At 36.3% G+C, this 14,659-nt stretch overlaps 1 protein-coding gene across 1 annotated transcript in view; it reads right to left on the bottom strand.

The window, feature by feature from the left end:
* POLR2B (RNA polymerase II subunit B) overlaps positions 1-14,659 on the bottom strand; it is a 45,915-nt gene that overhangs the window by 17,540 nt on the left and 13,716 nt on the right. Inside the window, exons 7-16 of the mRNA XM_082837932.1 lie at positions 13,315-13,479; positions 11,029-11,225; positions 10,746-10,865; positions 9,773-9,959; positions 6,439-6,582; positions 6,032-6,171; positions 5,823-5,934; positions 2,235-2,389; positions 1,160-1,358; positions 678-846 (exon numbers count right to left, since the gene is read on the bottom strand). Coding sequence (XP_082694058.1) covers positions 678-846; positions 1,160-1,358; positions 2,235-2,389; positions 5,823-5,934; positions 6,032-6,171; positions 6,439-6,582; positions 9,773-9,959; positions 10,746-10,865; positions 11,029-11,225; positions 13,315-13,479 — 1,588 coding nt within the window. The remainder of the gene's footprint in view (positions 1-677; positions 847-1,159; positions 1,359-2,234; positions 2,390-5,822; positions 5,935-6,031; positions 6,172-6,438; positions 6,583-9,772; positions 9,960-10,745; positions 10,866-11,028; positions 11,226-13,314; positions 13,480-14,659) is intronic.

Raw genomic sequence — 14,659 nt, 5'->3', positions numbered from 1 at the left:
CCTGGTGGCACAGTGGTTGAGAGTCCACCTGCCGGTGCAGGGGACACGGGTTTGTGCCCTGGTGCAGGAGGATCCCACATGCTGCAGAGCGGCTAGGCCCGTGAGCCATGGCCACTGAGCCTGTGCGTCCGGAGCCTGTGCTCCGCAACGGGAGAGGCCACAACAGTGAGGGGCCCGCGTACCGCAAAAAAAAAAAAAAAAAAAAAAAGGCTGGATAGTTCTTCATTCTCCAAATAAAATTCAACCTGCTGTCTCCACACTATGAGACCAAGTATCACTCCCATGCATTTCCACTCAGGCCATACTAAACTGACATAAATACTGACAGTTGCCTTCATGCACCCAGGACCTTGTTCAAACCATCTCTCAAATTCAAATACCCTTTCATCAACTTTACTCTAGTCCAAAATGCTACCTCCCCTATGAAATTGGCTCTAGACTCCAACAGGAATCAATCATTTCTTTCACTCTGTGCTTCCAAAGGAATCTATACCTCCATCATAACACTTTACATATATCTACCTTTTTATTGAATTGTGCTCATGTTTTCCCACCACATTATAAATTCTAAGAGAATAGAGACTGTGTCATATACATTTATTAACCCTCCAAAGAACCCACAAAAGTGTCTTAAGCATGGCAGGATCTTAAAAAATGTAGAACAAAACTGAACATACCTGCTGGCAGCTCTCTAAATCGTAGGTATTCCATTGACCGTGTAGTCACAAGTGGTTTTTGAGGATAATAGAGAACATGGGCCAATGTATCCATACGAACATGAAAGTTGGTAATATAAACCCCCATAGCCTGCTTACCCATAGCAGACTGGTATGTGTTTCTAGGGGACTAAAGGTAGAAATGAAAAGCGGAATCAGTGAAAATTTAATTACTTCTAAATAAACAGACTTTACAGGGTACTTCATAAATCAGAAATATGGTTGGTAAAGCTCCTATTCTTTCCGAAAGATAAGTGATAACCATTTGGAATAATCAATTATGGCTCTTAAGAGTCAAACACAAGAATAAGCATATTAAATGCTGTAGTTCATTGTCTTTACACTAAAAGGCTTTTCTTCCAGAAAAAACTACAGACTAATCTCTAATTTTTATTCTGCTTCCCCCAATTCCTTACAAAGCATAGTCAAAAACTGCTACCAACCTGGTTATGATCAGGAAAAGGAATAATAGATGCACAGACACCAAGAATCATTGATGGATGAATCTCACAGTGCGTATATGTGGAACAATAAGCTACTTCTTTCTCTTGTAAATCATCTGGGGTCATTGCGAGCATCACTGTTTCTTCTTCTAGAGTATCAATATATTCTACTACCCCACTGGCCACAAGATCCTGCCAACTGAAAAAGAATTCATTTAATTTCCTTACTTCCTGAACTATTTTAATTAACTAGGCTTCCTACTTAATAAAGAGTATTCCTATATCTGTATGCATTCACATAGAAAGAGTCCCAAAATAAGCATACTATTGTTAACAGTGAAAGAAACAAGTTACTGAACAATACACATAAAGTATGGCTCTGTAACTACTGTTAGTTTGTTTTGCTCTGCTCTGATGTAAAGAACCTACTTGTGGGGCTAGGGTGAGTATATAAAAACAAAAAATAAGGTCTGGAAGAACAAATACCCCAAATGGTAACAGTATTTACTTCTGAAAAGGAGAGTGTGAATTGGGGGCTTTTATATTTTTTTATTACACCTATTTTTTGAATTTTTAACAATAAAAATATACTCATTCATATATCACTAATAATAAATTGTAAAAGATTCTTTTTATTAAATTTATTATTATATTGTTTATGTTATACATTATCTATATCACATCGGTTATTTTTCTTTTTTTTGGCCGCACCACACGGTATGCAGGATCCTAACTCCCCAACCAGGGATCGAACCCATTCCCCATGCAGTGAAAGCACAGAGGTTATTTCTTATTAGTAGTAGAGTTAGTCTTTACCATGTCACAAAGACTTTTACGCTTAAATAAAACCCTAAAAGTCTCTTACTTGATGACAAAAATTAAGAAAAAGCAAATGTGACTGCTAATGAGTACAGAGTTTCTTTCCGGGTCAATGAAAATATTCTGGAATTAGATAGTGGTAATGGCTGTACAATCTTGTGACTATACTAAAACCCACCGAACTACATAGTTTAAAATGCTTAATTTTAGGGCATGTGAATTATATCTAACTTTTTTTCTAACTGCATGTTCTTACCTGTAGTTGTTATATTCTCTCTCTTTCAATTGATCAATGTGTCTCTTCTTCAAAAGTAGCTTTTGTTTTTCCACAATCAAAAGTGGTCTACAAATACGGCCTGCATCTGTATAGATCCGAATCTCCCTCTCTCGAATATCTCTGATCATAGAAACCTATACATAAAAAGACAAAACAGTCTCATGAACTTTTATTTTCTCTGTATCATTAAGGCTTAGCTAAAAATACAACAGGATTAATAGATTATCAAATGAAATTAATAGATCTTAGTTTATCATTGTTCAATATACTAAAAACCTAGGTATAATTTAAAATTTTATATAGGATAAATATCTAACCTTGGTAATTATAAAGCTGAACAATATCTGGTAATAATGTCATGCAAAATAAATTAAAATGAAGAAAATATATGTTTGATATGACAAATACTAGTATATTTCTTATTTTCTTGTTTTCCCTCTTTGGTAATTACATGTACTTCACGTGTGTAACCTTTCAATATCCAGCCCTATATCACTCTGCCTTGATCAGGCTTTCCCAGTAATAAGCCTGACTTCTCACAATCACCTATAAGACAAATGGTTTATAGTCTAGCTCTCTAATACAGCAGTCACTAGCCACATGTCACTACTGAGCACTTGAAATGTGGGCATTCTGAAAGGAGATATGCTGTAAGTATAAACTACTCACTGGATTTCAAAGATAGTACAAAAAAATAAAATTTATCATTAATAATTTTCCATTGATTATATATTGAAATTGTAATATTTTTGATGTATCCGGTCAAATAAAACATATTGAAATTATTTTCATCTATTTCTTTTTTGGGGGGGCCATGCCACATGGCTCACGGGAGCTTAGTTCCCCAACGAGGAATTGAACCCACGTCCTCGGCAGTGAAAGCGCAGAGTCCTAACCACTGGACCACCAGGGAATTCCCTTTTTTTTACTTTTTTAACATGACTACTAGAAAAACATAAATTGCATATGTAACTTGCATTATATTTCTACTGGATAGTGCTAGAAAATATATTCCTGGAAAACATCAAAAATATTTTGGGAAAACTTACGATAAAGAACATAATATTAAAAGCACTACAGAATCTGAAGTGCCAATATAAAAAGAAATAAGTCAAGAAGTAAACAAATAAGAATCTTCAGTAAATTATCTAGATCTAATATATAATCTTAAAAGTCAACTAAGAAATGAATTGCCAATGAGTTGGGAAATGGAAAAACAGATTGGTATTTCTACACAAAAGTACTTTTAAAAAGTGAAATCACCATCTGGATACTTTTATTAAAGAAAAGATTGGGTGGGGAATTCCTTGGTGGTCCAGTGGTTAGGACTCTGCGATTTCACTGCTGGGGCCCAGGTTCGATCACTGGTGGGGGAACTAAAACCACGCAAGCAACTCAATGCAGCCAAAAAAAAGAAAGAATTAAAGATTGGGTTTATTTAAGAAAGGAAAGGTTTGGATTACTCAGTTTTAAAATGATAGTAAATCATAAAAGCTTGATCAAAAACACCAAGTTCTCCCAAGTAAAGAGTCAAAAGCCAAGAAGAAGATAAGTCCCACATTCCTAGCCCACTTCCTGTCCTTAGAAAACAATCTGAAACACTGTGTTTATGAGCAAAAACACCATGCGTGGCATTCTCAAATGCTTACCTTGAATCCTTAGAGAATTCCTAATAGAATATAGAATATTACAATACAGTTAAGAGAATATAGCTCTTGTCTTAACAGGAAGACATAAACTGAGCTGCGTCTCCTCAAAGGCCAAACAGTATCTTGTGTTCCAAAGGAAATAGGTGTTCTTGAGAGGACTATTGACAGGAAAGCCTAACAGGTCCAACACAAGGCTAAAGTTAGAAATGGGTAAAATGAGGACCTCTGATTATCAGAAAGTATGAAGGAAAAGAAAAAGTACTAGACTCCTGAAAAATATACACAATTTTCCCACTAAGAAGCTCCCAACAACACTTTCCAATAGGAGATTAAAGAGCCTAGTCCAAGGACATAGGGTCCATTCATAGTTTCAACAAACACTCACTCAGTGTCAGACACTACATGTCAGGCACCATACTCAGAACTGAAAATACAAAGTCATATTAAGACATGTTCCCTGCCTCTGAGAAGTTAATAGTTTAGAAAGTGAGGTAGGCAAATAAATCAACAGTTACTATCTGGTATAAGCATTCTGTCAGAAGTTATTTAAGGAAAACATGCCACATATAGTCACAGAGACAGATCTAAATCAGGGGCTCAGCGAACAGCCTGCAGGCCAAATCTGCCCTCACCTGCCATTTTTTTTTTTAAATAAAGTTTTACTGATTTATGTATTGTCTATGGCTACTTTTTACTACAACAGCAGCGTTGAATACACACCAGACACTGTAAGGTAAACCAAGACTAAAATATTTAATACCTGGTCCTTTAAAGAAAATGTGTGCCAACCTCTGATCTAAATCAAACTGGGTGGTCAGGTGAAATATCCTGAAGGAGACGAGAGTTAACACTAGAGTTTTGCAGAATTGGTGAGATTTACCTAAAAAAAAAGTAATAAGCACCCTTTTCCCTATTACCCATTTTTGAGGACGCATGGGTGACAAGGAGCACAAGCATTCCAGGTTGAGGGAATGGGCCCATGGAAAGGTAAAGAGGCCTAAAACAGCATGAAGAATTTAATTTTATCCTAGAGAAGACAGAAAACCTAAAGGCAGCTCTCAGCAGAAACACCTGGCATTAACAAAGTTCTCAATCACAAAAAACACAACCAATTTTGGTTCTTAGGCTTTCTCTTAGCCTTGCCCGCCACACTCAAGTGAAGCATGCAGTTCCTGACTTCTTCAAGCCATGAATACGCCTGGGTCAAAATCCAGGTTTGCCTACTAGAGGAAGGCCTGGAGCAGCCAAACCTCGATTCTCTGCTTTGCTACATAGACAGGAGGTCAGCTTAAGTGTGTTACAGTTTCTCTCCAAATCCACTTTCACCAAGACAGACCCAAAGGTGTAGATTTGGGGAAATCAAAAGCCTGAGCCCAGCCCTCAATACAGTACACTAAAAGCAAAAGCCCTATTTTGGGGAGGAATAAAGCTCATACAGTATTTTGATGACTAAAAAAAAAAAAAAAAAAAATCCATCCTAATACCAGAGCTCTTCAACATCCACCTAAACATAAAGGAATCTAATAGAGGTGTATCACATTTCATGAATGAATCTCTGGATTCCGACAAAGGAGAAATCAGAGATATTCACTCACTTTTTAAAAGCACTGTAGTCAGCTTTACAAAAAGATTCTCAAAAGAATTTTTTACTTCAAAATGTAATTTGAATTCCAAAATATAATTTAATAACAAATTACATGTCAAAATTTTAGATGCGTATATCTAAGGCATTAAAGCAAACAATACCTTATAATTAAATCTAGCTCAAAACATCATCTAGAATTTTGAAAATGTACTTTACAATTCAAAGGAAACCAGTTCAAGAAAGATACCAATGCAAAGATAACTTTCACTAGTCTTTATGCCTCGTTTGGAAATCCCAGAGATCATGTCCTCTTAATTAATTAAGGACTCTTACTTCAGACACAATGATGTCCATCTGACGCCTCAATTTCCGTAGAGTGTTCATAAGTTGTTCAGGATCTTTATGTATTCCAACCCAGCAGCCATTAACAAAAATCTTCGTTGCACTAAAATGCAAAACCAAAAGCATTCTGCACTTAGTAACCCTCTAATAAGTTATAACCGAAGATTAACAAGTTTTTTTTTAATTGTATTTATACACACTCAGCAATAGCTGCAGGAGAAATTTCTTCTAAATTTTCCATACTCCATTCTTCTAAAAATTCCAGAATTGGAGAAGGCTGAGATCCAACTGAAATATAAGCCATCAGAGCTAAATTCTTCACAAGTCCTACAGCATGGCCCTTGAAATAAATAAAGTACATATTACTCATACTGATTTAACATGCCTATCCAAATTCTTTTCCACAAACATTTTCCTCCAATTTGATTTCAGAATGTACTCTTACTTCCTAAGAACAAAATTATAATATCTTAGTTCTAAACTATACTACATAATTAAATAAAATTATAAGTAATTATAAGTAACAAAAAATTTCTTATAAAAGTAATTATACCCTACATAATTACTGTTGGACTTTCTGTCTTGAACATAAATTCTAATGCATTACCTCTGGAGTCTCAGCAGGACACACCATTCCCCACAACGTATTATGCAACTGTCTTGGTTTTGCTAGCTTGCCATCTCTACCAATGGGAGAATTTAAACGACGCAGGTGAGAAAGAGTAGATGCAAAAGTTAGGCGGTTTAATACCTAGAAAACAATAGCAAATCTTTAAAGTTTGGGCATTTCGGTTACTCACACTATCACGTTTTTGGCAAATACTAGAATCAGGCAAAGTCATATTTTTACATATAATCCACTCAGTGTCCAACTGTCCGCATCCCTCCCTCCTTTCTCCATCCTGCCCTGGATAATCTTATTCACCCCTGTAACTTAACTGACCCTTACAGCAGCAATGGCAAATATATGACATACAGTTCTAACATATCACATAAATGTTTTGTTTACGGTCTATCTCCAACCACTAGGATGTTAGTTCCACAAGGGTGGGGAATTTTTATTTGTTTGTTTTGTTCTCTGTTGTATCCCTGTACCTAGAACAGTACACTTGGCATACATTAGGCACTCAGTAAGTCTTATACGCTACCAACTCACATTCCTTTGATCATAGCAGACATCACTAATCCATCCGAGAACTTTTCCTAGGCTGAGGCCTCTGAATCCAACACAGAGATTAAACACTTACAGAACACTAAGCAAGGTAATACTTGTAAGTAAGATAATATTTAGAGGGATATAAAGCAAGCAACACAAGCTCAATGTACCTAATAACAAAATCACCACATTCCCCAGCCCTACAACAACCCATCCTCCTTCTTCTTCCTAAGTCTCCTGTCATTGTTAATGGCATCACCCTTCCCTTTATCTCCCAATCTAGAAATCTCAAGATATTTTTGTCTCTGACTTCCTCCTTTCACATATAATAAACAATAAACATATCCTGTCAACTCTATTTTCAAACTTTCTCAAAAAACCATTCCCAATGTCACAGCAATAAACCAGCCCCTTACCTCTTACCTATACTATTGCCATCAGCTCATAAGTTCCTGTAATGTCCTCTCCAATCTACTCTCCTCGGTTACCAGAATTATTAAAACACAGATATAGATAAGTTCACATCACTCACTGAATTAAAAAATATTAAACAGTTCCCCGCCAACTAGAGCAGCATGACTCTGAAGCTCTTCTCAATGAAGCCCCAGATGACCTTCCCCTACCAGCAGTCTCAGAACTCCTGTACTCCATTCACATTGCCAAACACCCTCTCACCTCCACAACTCTGACCACGCTACTGACACAGAATGGAACGTACTACCCCATTCTGCTCTGTCTGGTGAAATGTTACCACTTCCATAGAAGACATACGACCCACCTCCAGGAAGAACTGTTCTCTTCTCTCTACTCTGTGGAGTTTTCCATCATTCAACTAATCAGTCACAAAGTCTTACAAAACTTACTTCGTAAATATTTCTCAAATTTGACTCCACTCTCCACCTCTACAAAACTGCTCTAGTGCAGGCCCTAATTATTTCTCACTAAGGCTGTTGCAACAATCTTTCTGCCACCAACTGTGCCCTTCTCAAATCTTTCTCCACACTGCCAATTACTGTGAATCTACCTAAAAAGCAAAAATGAACATGTCACTCCCCTCTATGAGGTGTTCCAGCTCTCCACTCCAACCCCATCTTCCTAACTCTCCCGCTTTGATTTGAAAACCCAAGAATGCTCTAGCTCCTTCCACATACACATGCTCTTTTCTCCCTGTCCCTTTGTTCAAGATATTAAGTTTTCTCCAGTTTTCCTGTGAGCTACTGGTTCTACCCTCCTCCAAGACTTGGGCTATTTCCCAACAACCCTTCAAGAATCAGCTCAACTGTCATCTCCTAAAGAAAACACTTCTTTTCACCCTTTCAGCCAGTGCTAAATGCCTTTCTCCAGCATTCCCACAGAGCAGGTGTGCACAGCTCTCATTTAATACTCACTGTATCATGTTGTAATATCTGTTTACATCTATGAGTATAGACTGTGAACTACTGAAGATCAAGGATCATGCTTTATTCATTTCTGTATCTCCAATGTGTGACAGAGTGCCTGGCACATCTTAAGTCCCAGTACACACACTGAACTGAATTGGCAGGATGGCGTTTATCATAATTCAGCTCAAGGCAGAATGAGCTGTACATGGACGAATGTTTCCTTTAATAGATGGTAAGCTCGAGGGCTGGAAGAGCGTCTCATTCAACTCTGTGAACCCAGCATCACAAACACCAAGTAGACTCAACAAATCCTTACTAAACTAAAAGGAACTAGAAATTTAACTGGACTCTAAGCATCCTTCCAGAATTTCTTAAGGCATCTAGGTTTCTAGGAATCAGGAGCTTAAAGTTGGTGTCTGAATGCCAAATTAATAAGGTAACGCTGGTATAGGCTAGGTTAAAAAAAAAAAAAAGGGGGGAGATCCCCTCCATAAAGCTAGACATATACACTATAAATTTTCAATCTTATATGAAAATACAAAAAATAAATAAAAAATACCTAGTGAGACATTTTTGTAAAAGGTTTCCCCCATTACTCCTCCTGAGAGTAGCTATTGCAATCACTGTACATAACAACAGGCCAACATAGAGAAATCACTGTTAGAAGTATTACATTTTGCAAAAAAGGAAGCAGATGCCCATTTATTCTCTGGGTATCAGCTTCTAATACAGAGCTTTTAAGACAGAAAAACTGGGACTTCCTTGGTGGCACAGTGGTTGGGAGTCCACCTGCCAATGCAGGGGACATGGGTTCAATCCCTGGTCTGGGAGGATCCCACATGCCACGGAGCAACTAAGCCTGTGCACCACAACTACTGAGCCTGCGCTCTAGAGCTTGTGAGCCACAACTACTGAGCCTGCGTGCCACAACTACTGAAGCCCACGCACCTAGAGCCTGTGCTCTGCAACAAGAGAAGCCAATGCAACGAGAAGCCCACGCGCCGCACGAAGAGTAGCCCCCGCTCACAGCAACTAAAGAGAAAAGCCCGTGCACAGCAACGAAAACCCAATGTAGCCAAAAATAAATAAATTAATTAATTAAAGAAGAATATTTAAGGCATTAAAAAAAACCAAAAATTTCACAAACATGGACTGTTTCACCTACCAAGAAGCTACTCGAATTCATTAAGTATCTTGATGCAAGTCAAAACTTTTAAATCTCTTGGTAATGCTAACAGCTAATTTAAGAAAAATTTCACTTTCATAATTCAAAAGCCCCCAAGTACTTTTATATCTGACCAAGAAAAAAAAAAGGCAAAACAATTTACATTCAGTGAATGAAAGATTCTATTAGTCCCATAACATTTTCTTATCAAACCTGTAGTCACAGTTAACATCCTTACCTGAGATACTCCAGCTCTGGCTTGATGAGCTTTCTTTTGGTCACCCCAGTTCCCAGTAGCTAAAGAATATTTTAGGCCATCAGATATAATCCTTGTTTTAATTGCCAACTCCAAGTTAAAATCCTTTCCTCGATCAATGAACTTCTGGGCATAGATCCGTACTTCTTTAAGCAAATTCTTAAACATTCTGCCCAATAAAATGTTTTAAACATGTAAAGGTCTACAATATGCATCCTTAACAAGGACAATATTGCCCACAAGGGGGCGAAAAGTGGTTGAGGTAGAGGGAGGGAAGTGTTATTACTTTTTATATAAAAAGCAAAGACGTACATATGGTACATAAACATATACAAGCAAAGCAATTAGAAAAAAATAGTCAAAAGAGGCCCCTTAGTGGGGCAATAACAAAACAAGGTTGAAAAACACTAATATACAACATAATAAATAACAGAACACGTACAAAACATTGCTAATATTATTTCTGTACTAAATTACCTACATTATTTTTACAAATAAGTTTTTCTAATTATAGAAGTATTATATGTTCATTATAGAAAATACGAAAAATATAAAAACATATCAAGAATAAGATAAAAATCACATATAACCCCAATACTGAGACAACCACTGCTAATATCTTGATAGACTTCCTTCCAGCTTTTGTTTTTATAAACTGCAAAGCAGAACTAATAAAAATTCCAGTATCAGCACTTAGAAAATCAAGGCAATAATTCAGCTTTCTCAAATGCTTTGTAAAGGTAGAGAAAACGTAAACAAGTTATAAATTTCCTCACAATCCTGAAATTCTCAAATTTGAAGTATCAATAGAACTAAACTGGGCAAGTGGCAAAGAATGTAGCTAACTTCATGTGTACCCAATATGGATGCCAAGATAGTTTAGCACCTCAAGTGCAATAACCAATCTAAAGTGAAATCTCTCTACTTTTAACAATATCATTCTGTAATTCCTTACCCTCTAAATAAGAATGCAAGTAGTGGTCCAGCAAGGTCCAATCTTTTGTTTCCATAATGATCTCTGTCATCTAATTCTCTTCTACCCAAAGCTGCTAGCAGCAACCTATGAACCATGTACCTTTAAAAAAAGAAAAGAAAGAAGTAAAAAAGAAAGGACATGGTTTGGGATTTTTTTTAAACTTATACATTAAAAACATCAATTTTGACATTTTTAGCTTTAAGAAAAATTTTATCTCAACCACAGCTTGGCAAAGAACTTAAAACAATGAAATTTGACATACCCCAAGAAATAAGCTTTCTTGGTCTCACAAAAATCACTGACACCAACATGAGGGAGCATTTCTTTCTGTAATACTTCCTTTGCATATTTAATCCTTTTCTCTTTGGTGACACCAGGCTTTGCCCCTCTTGAACCAATGAAATTTAGTGCGACATTCTGTTCTTGGATGACAAAAGCTTCATCAAGAGAAGGTTTAACCTAGTAGTTAATTTAAATAAAAATTGTTTTCAAATTCATATCGTTACTTTAAAATAAGGCAACTGTCACTTAATTTATGTTAAATATCCCTATGAACCTAACTGAATATGCAAATATTTTTAGAAATTCAAGGAATCACAAAATCTTAGAACTTGAAGACACCTTAGAGATCTAGGGACCTCTGAAAAAAATCCACTCATCAGCACAATTATACTTTCCAGAAAAATACAAATAATTCCATTATAACAGAGCACAGTGAGTCTTGGGGATGTTCTGTTTTTTACATTTTGATGAACAGTAGCTTTAAAAAGTTCCTTTCAAATATCTAAAATCAATTTAGAGAAGTTTAACACTCAAATTAAAATTTACTAAGTCTCAAATGAATAAATGTGTCATACTGTTTTCAGCCTTGTTTTAAAAGGTTATCTTTTAAGTATCTAAATACTTATTATCTTTAAGTTTAAAAAAAAAAAAAGCATATGACTATTGCCAAAAATCTAACCAGCATCCATTTTTGTCATGTAACCATATCAATAAGTACTCTAATAACTAAAATATCCTCCACCTTCTTTGTGACCGATGTTTAGCCTGTATTTTACCTTATTTCTCTGTAGTCTTAAAGACTCTGGATGATTCAGGACAACTTTAAGAATATCAACCACTCCTTAGCCAAGGATCATCAATGGAAAAGATTGATAAGGAAATGCATATTTCTCTAGACTCAACAATCCTTCCCACAAAAATAATAACTTTACAGTGGCGGAACCTAACAGACGGCACTGTGAAATTAACATTACCAATAATGGGACACAATAAAATCATGTGACTCCTGATGTGATGCCCTGGAAAGCACACAATATGATCTCTGTATTTGTCCTGCCAGAAAATGCATAAATTGAATCTAATCATGAGGAAATATCAGAAAAACCCAAATTGAAGGATATTCTACAAAATAAATGGCCTATCCTATCCAAAAACTTCAGTGTCATGAAACACTAAGGAAAAAGACAAGGGAAGATTAAAAGAGACTAAAGAGACATAAAAACAACATGTAATACATTATCCTAGATTGGATTTTGAACCAGGAAAAAAAAGAAATGCCATTAGGACATGATCAGGACCACTGACATAAACCTAAATAAGATCTCCAAGTTAATAGTATGTACTGCACTGAAGTACCAATTTTAAAAATTGTAATACTATGATTATGTGAGTAAATATCCTGATTCTTAGGAAATATACACTGAAGTATTTAGGAGTAAAAGGGCATGATGCCTAAAACTTACTCTCAAATGATCCCGAAAAAAACAATGTGTATATATAGATAAAGAGAATCCTAAAGCAAATGCGGCAAAGGTAACAACTGCTGAAAATAGGTGTAGAGTATACAGGAGCTGTTTGCAACTTTTCTGTAAGTTTGAAATGATTTCAAAATAAAAAGTTGTTTAAAAAAAAGAAGATATCAACTACGTTTTCCCTTTTTACTACACTGCATCAGACTAGTATGCTTTTACGATTTTCCTTACTACTGTTTCTTCTTGCTGCTGTCAATGAACTCTGCCTCTAGTTTTCATGTTGATTTTACAGAGAATTGTCAAGAAAGAAGCCAAATGGACATATATACACTACCAAATGTAAAACAGAGAGCTAGTGGGAAGCAGCCGCATACCACAGAGAAATCAGCTCGTTGCTTCGTGACCACCTAGAGGGGTGAGATAGGGAGGGTCGGAGGGAGGGAGATGCAAGAGGAAAGAGATATGGGGATGTATGTATATGTATAACTGATTCACTTTGTTATAAAGCAGAAACTAACACACCATTGTAAAGCAATTATACTCCAACAAAGGTGTTAAAAAAAAAGGTAAAACAGAAAATTAATTCACTAAATTCTGGTATTTATATGCCTTAAAAAAAAAAAATAAGAAAGAAGCCAAGGCAGGGCTGAAGGCTTTCACTACACAGTAAACAGCATGGGGTTTGCAACAGCTAAACTGATCTTCAGAGCAGCTTTCTACTATGTTTTTGGATTAGCAACAGTAACTTTAAACCTCTTGAAAAATACTATGAATACATTTTGCTTGCACATTACCATTTCCATCATCTCTGGATCTTCAAAATCATAAATAATATGCTCTAAAATATCTCTGTCAGACACAAAACCTAATGCTCTGAACACAATAATGATGGGAACTTCCTGCTTGATATATGGTAGGGTTGCCACAATGCGCTGACCAATAGCACTCTTTTTTGCACCCTAGAAAAATAAAAAATCATTAGAATATGAGAATACAGACGTTATAGCCATATATAAATATCAAAAGAACCATTTTACATACATGTTCATTGTAGGTATTTCAAAAGAGGCATGCCTTTCATATTCTAAGGAACATCCTATGGCTGCTTTTCAAAAACCACTGCAAGAGGTTTACTTATTTGATGGATAGACTGGTCATCTGAACCTGAGAGGACTTCCATTCTCTACTCTCTGTCTGCCAGGATCCTCTAGAACTGCCCCAGACTGTATTTGGAAATGACCTTTGGCTGCAGGTATGAACACAGACCCCCCCTCGTCCTTTCCCCCAACCAAAACAATTAAAAATTTTGGAAGAAAGAAATAGATGAGGGGAAAATAAGAGAGAATATAGCTAGACAAATGTGGAAAAAAGCTAAGCACAGAATGAAAAATAAATACTAACTCAGAGTTGGTCTGTGACATATCTCCAAATACGAATAACATTTCAAAATCAACAAACAGTCTCTCTCACATAAGATTCTCTTCCAATTTCTCCCTCTTTAATTGCAACACAGAAGTGAAATAAAAGTTACTACACTGGCATACAAACACCTGGTTTCTCAATTTTAATCAAATTTCTTTCCTTCAATATCAAAGTCTATCTTCTCTTGGCTTCATAACCCTACATTATCATGGTCCATCTAATAAGTTTCTGTTGTCTTCCTCCTCCTACTTCAGGCCTCCTTCCTTAGAAACCTTAACCTATCTCACGGATGTTCAGTAACAACTTTACATAAAGGACAGGTGAATCTTCATCTTGACCTTTTTCCTGTACTCTCAACCCTCCCATCCCAACTGCCATTTGGCTGCTTCAACTTAGTTTTCAATTATTCCATTTGTTTCATCATAGACCTTTTTCAGAATACACAAAACATTAAAAAAGAATGCCTACACCATGCACCACGCCCCCTCCAAACCTTTTGTCTAAAAATGAACTCACTAGGTTCTTTCTAAAAATCAATTCTTGGACGTTCTCTATTTTATCTAGAACCTCAGGAGAGAACGATAGAATTTTTTTTTTTCGCAGCTGCCCACATGCCACTGATACTTATAATCACAATGTTGGCAGCTCAGGCAGACTAGTCATCTTTTTGGGTGCACACACTTTAGGAGCCTAATAAATACAGGAAATTCAGTGGCT

The sequence above is a fragment of the Leucopleurus acutus genome, assembly GCF_964270905.1.
Source record: "Leucopleurus acutus genome assembly, chromosome: 4".
NCBI classification, from domain to species: Eukaryota; Metazoa; Chordata; class Mammalia; order Artiodactyla; family Delphinidae; genus Leucopleurus; species Leucopleurus acutus.
The sequence above is the reverse complement of the archived record's forward strand: the minus strand, read 5'-3'. Positions and strand labels throughout refer to the sequence as shown.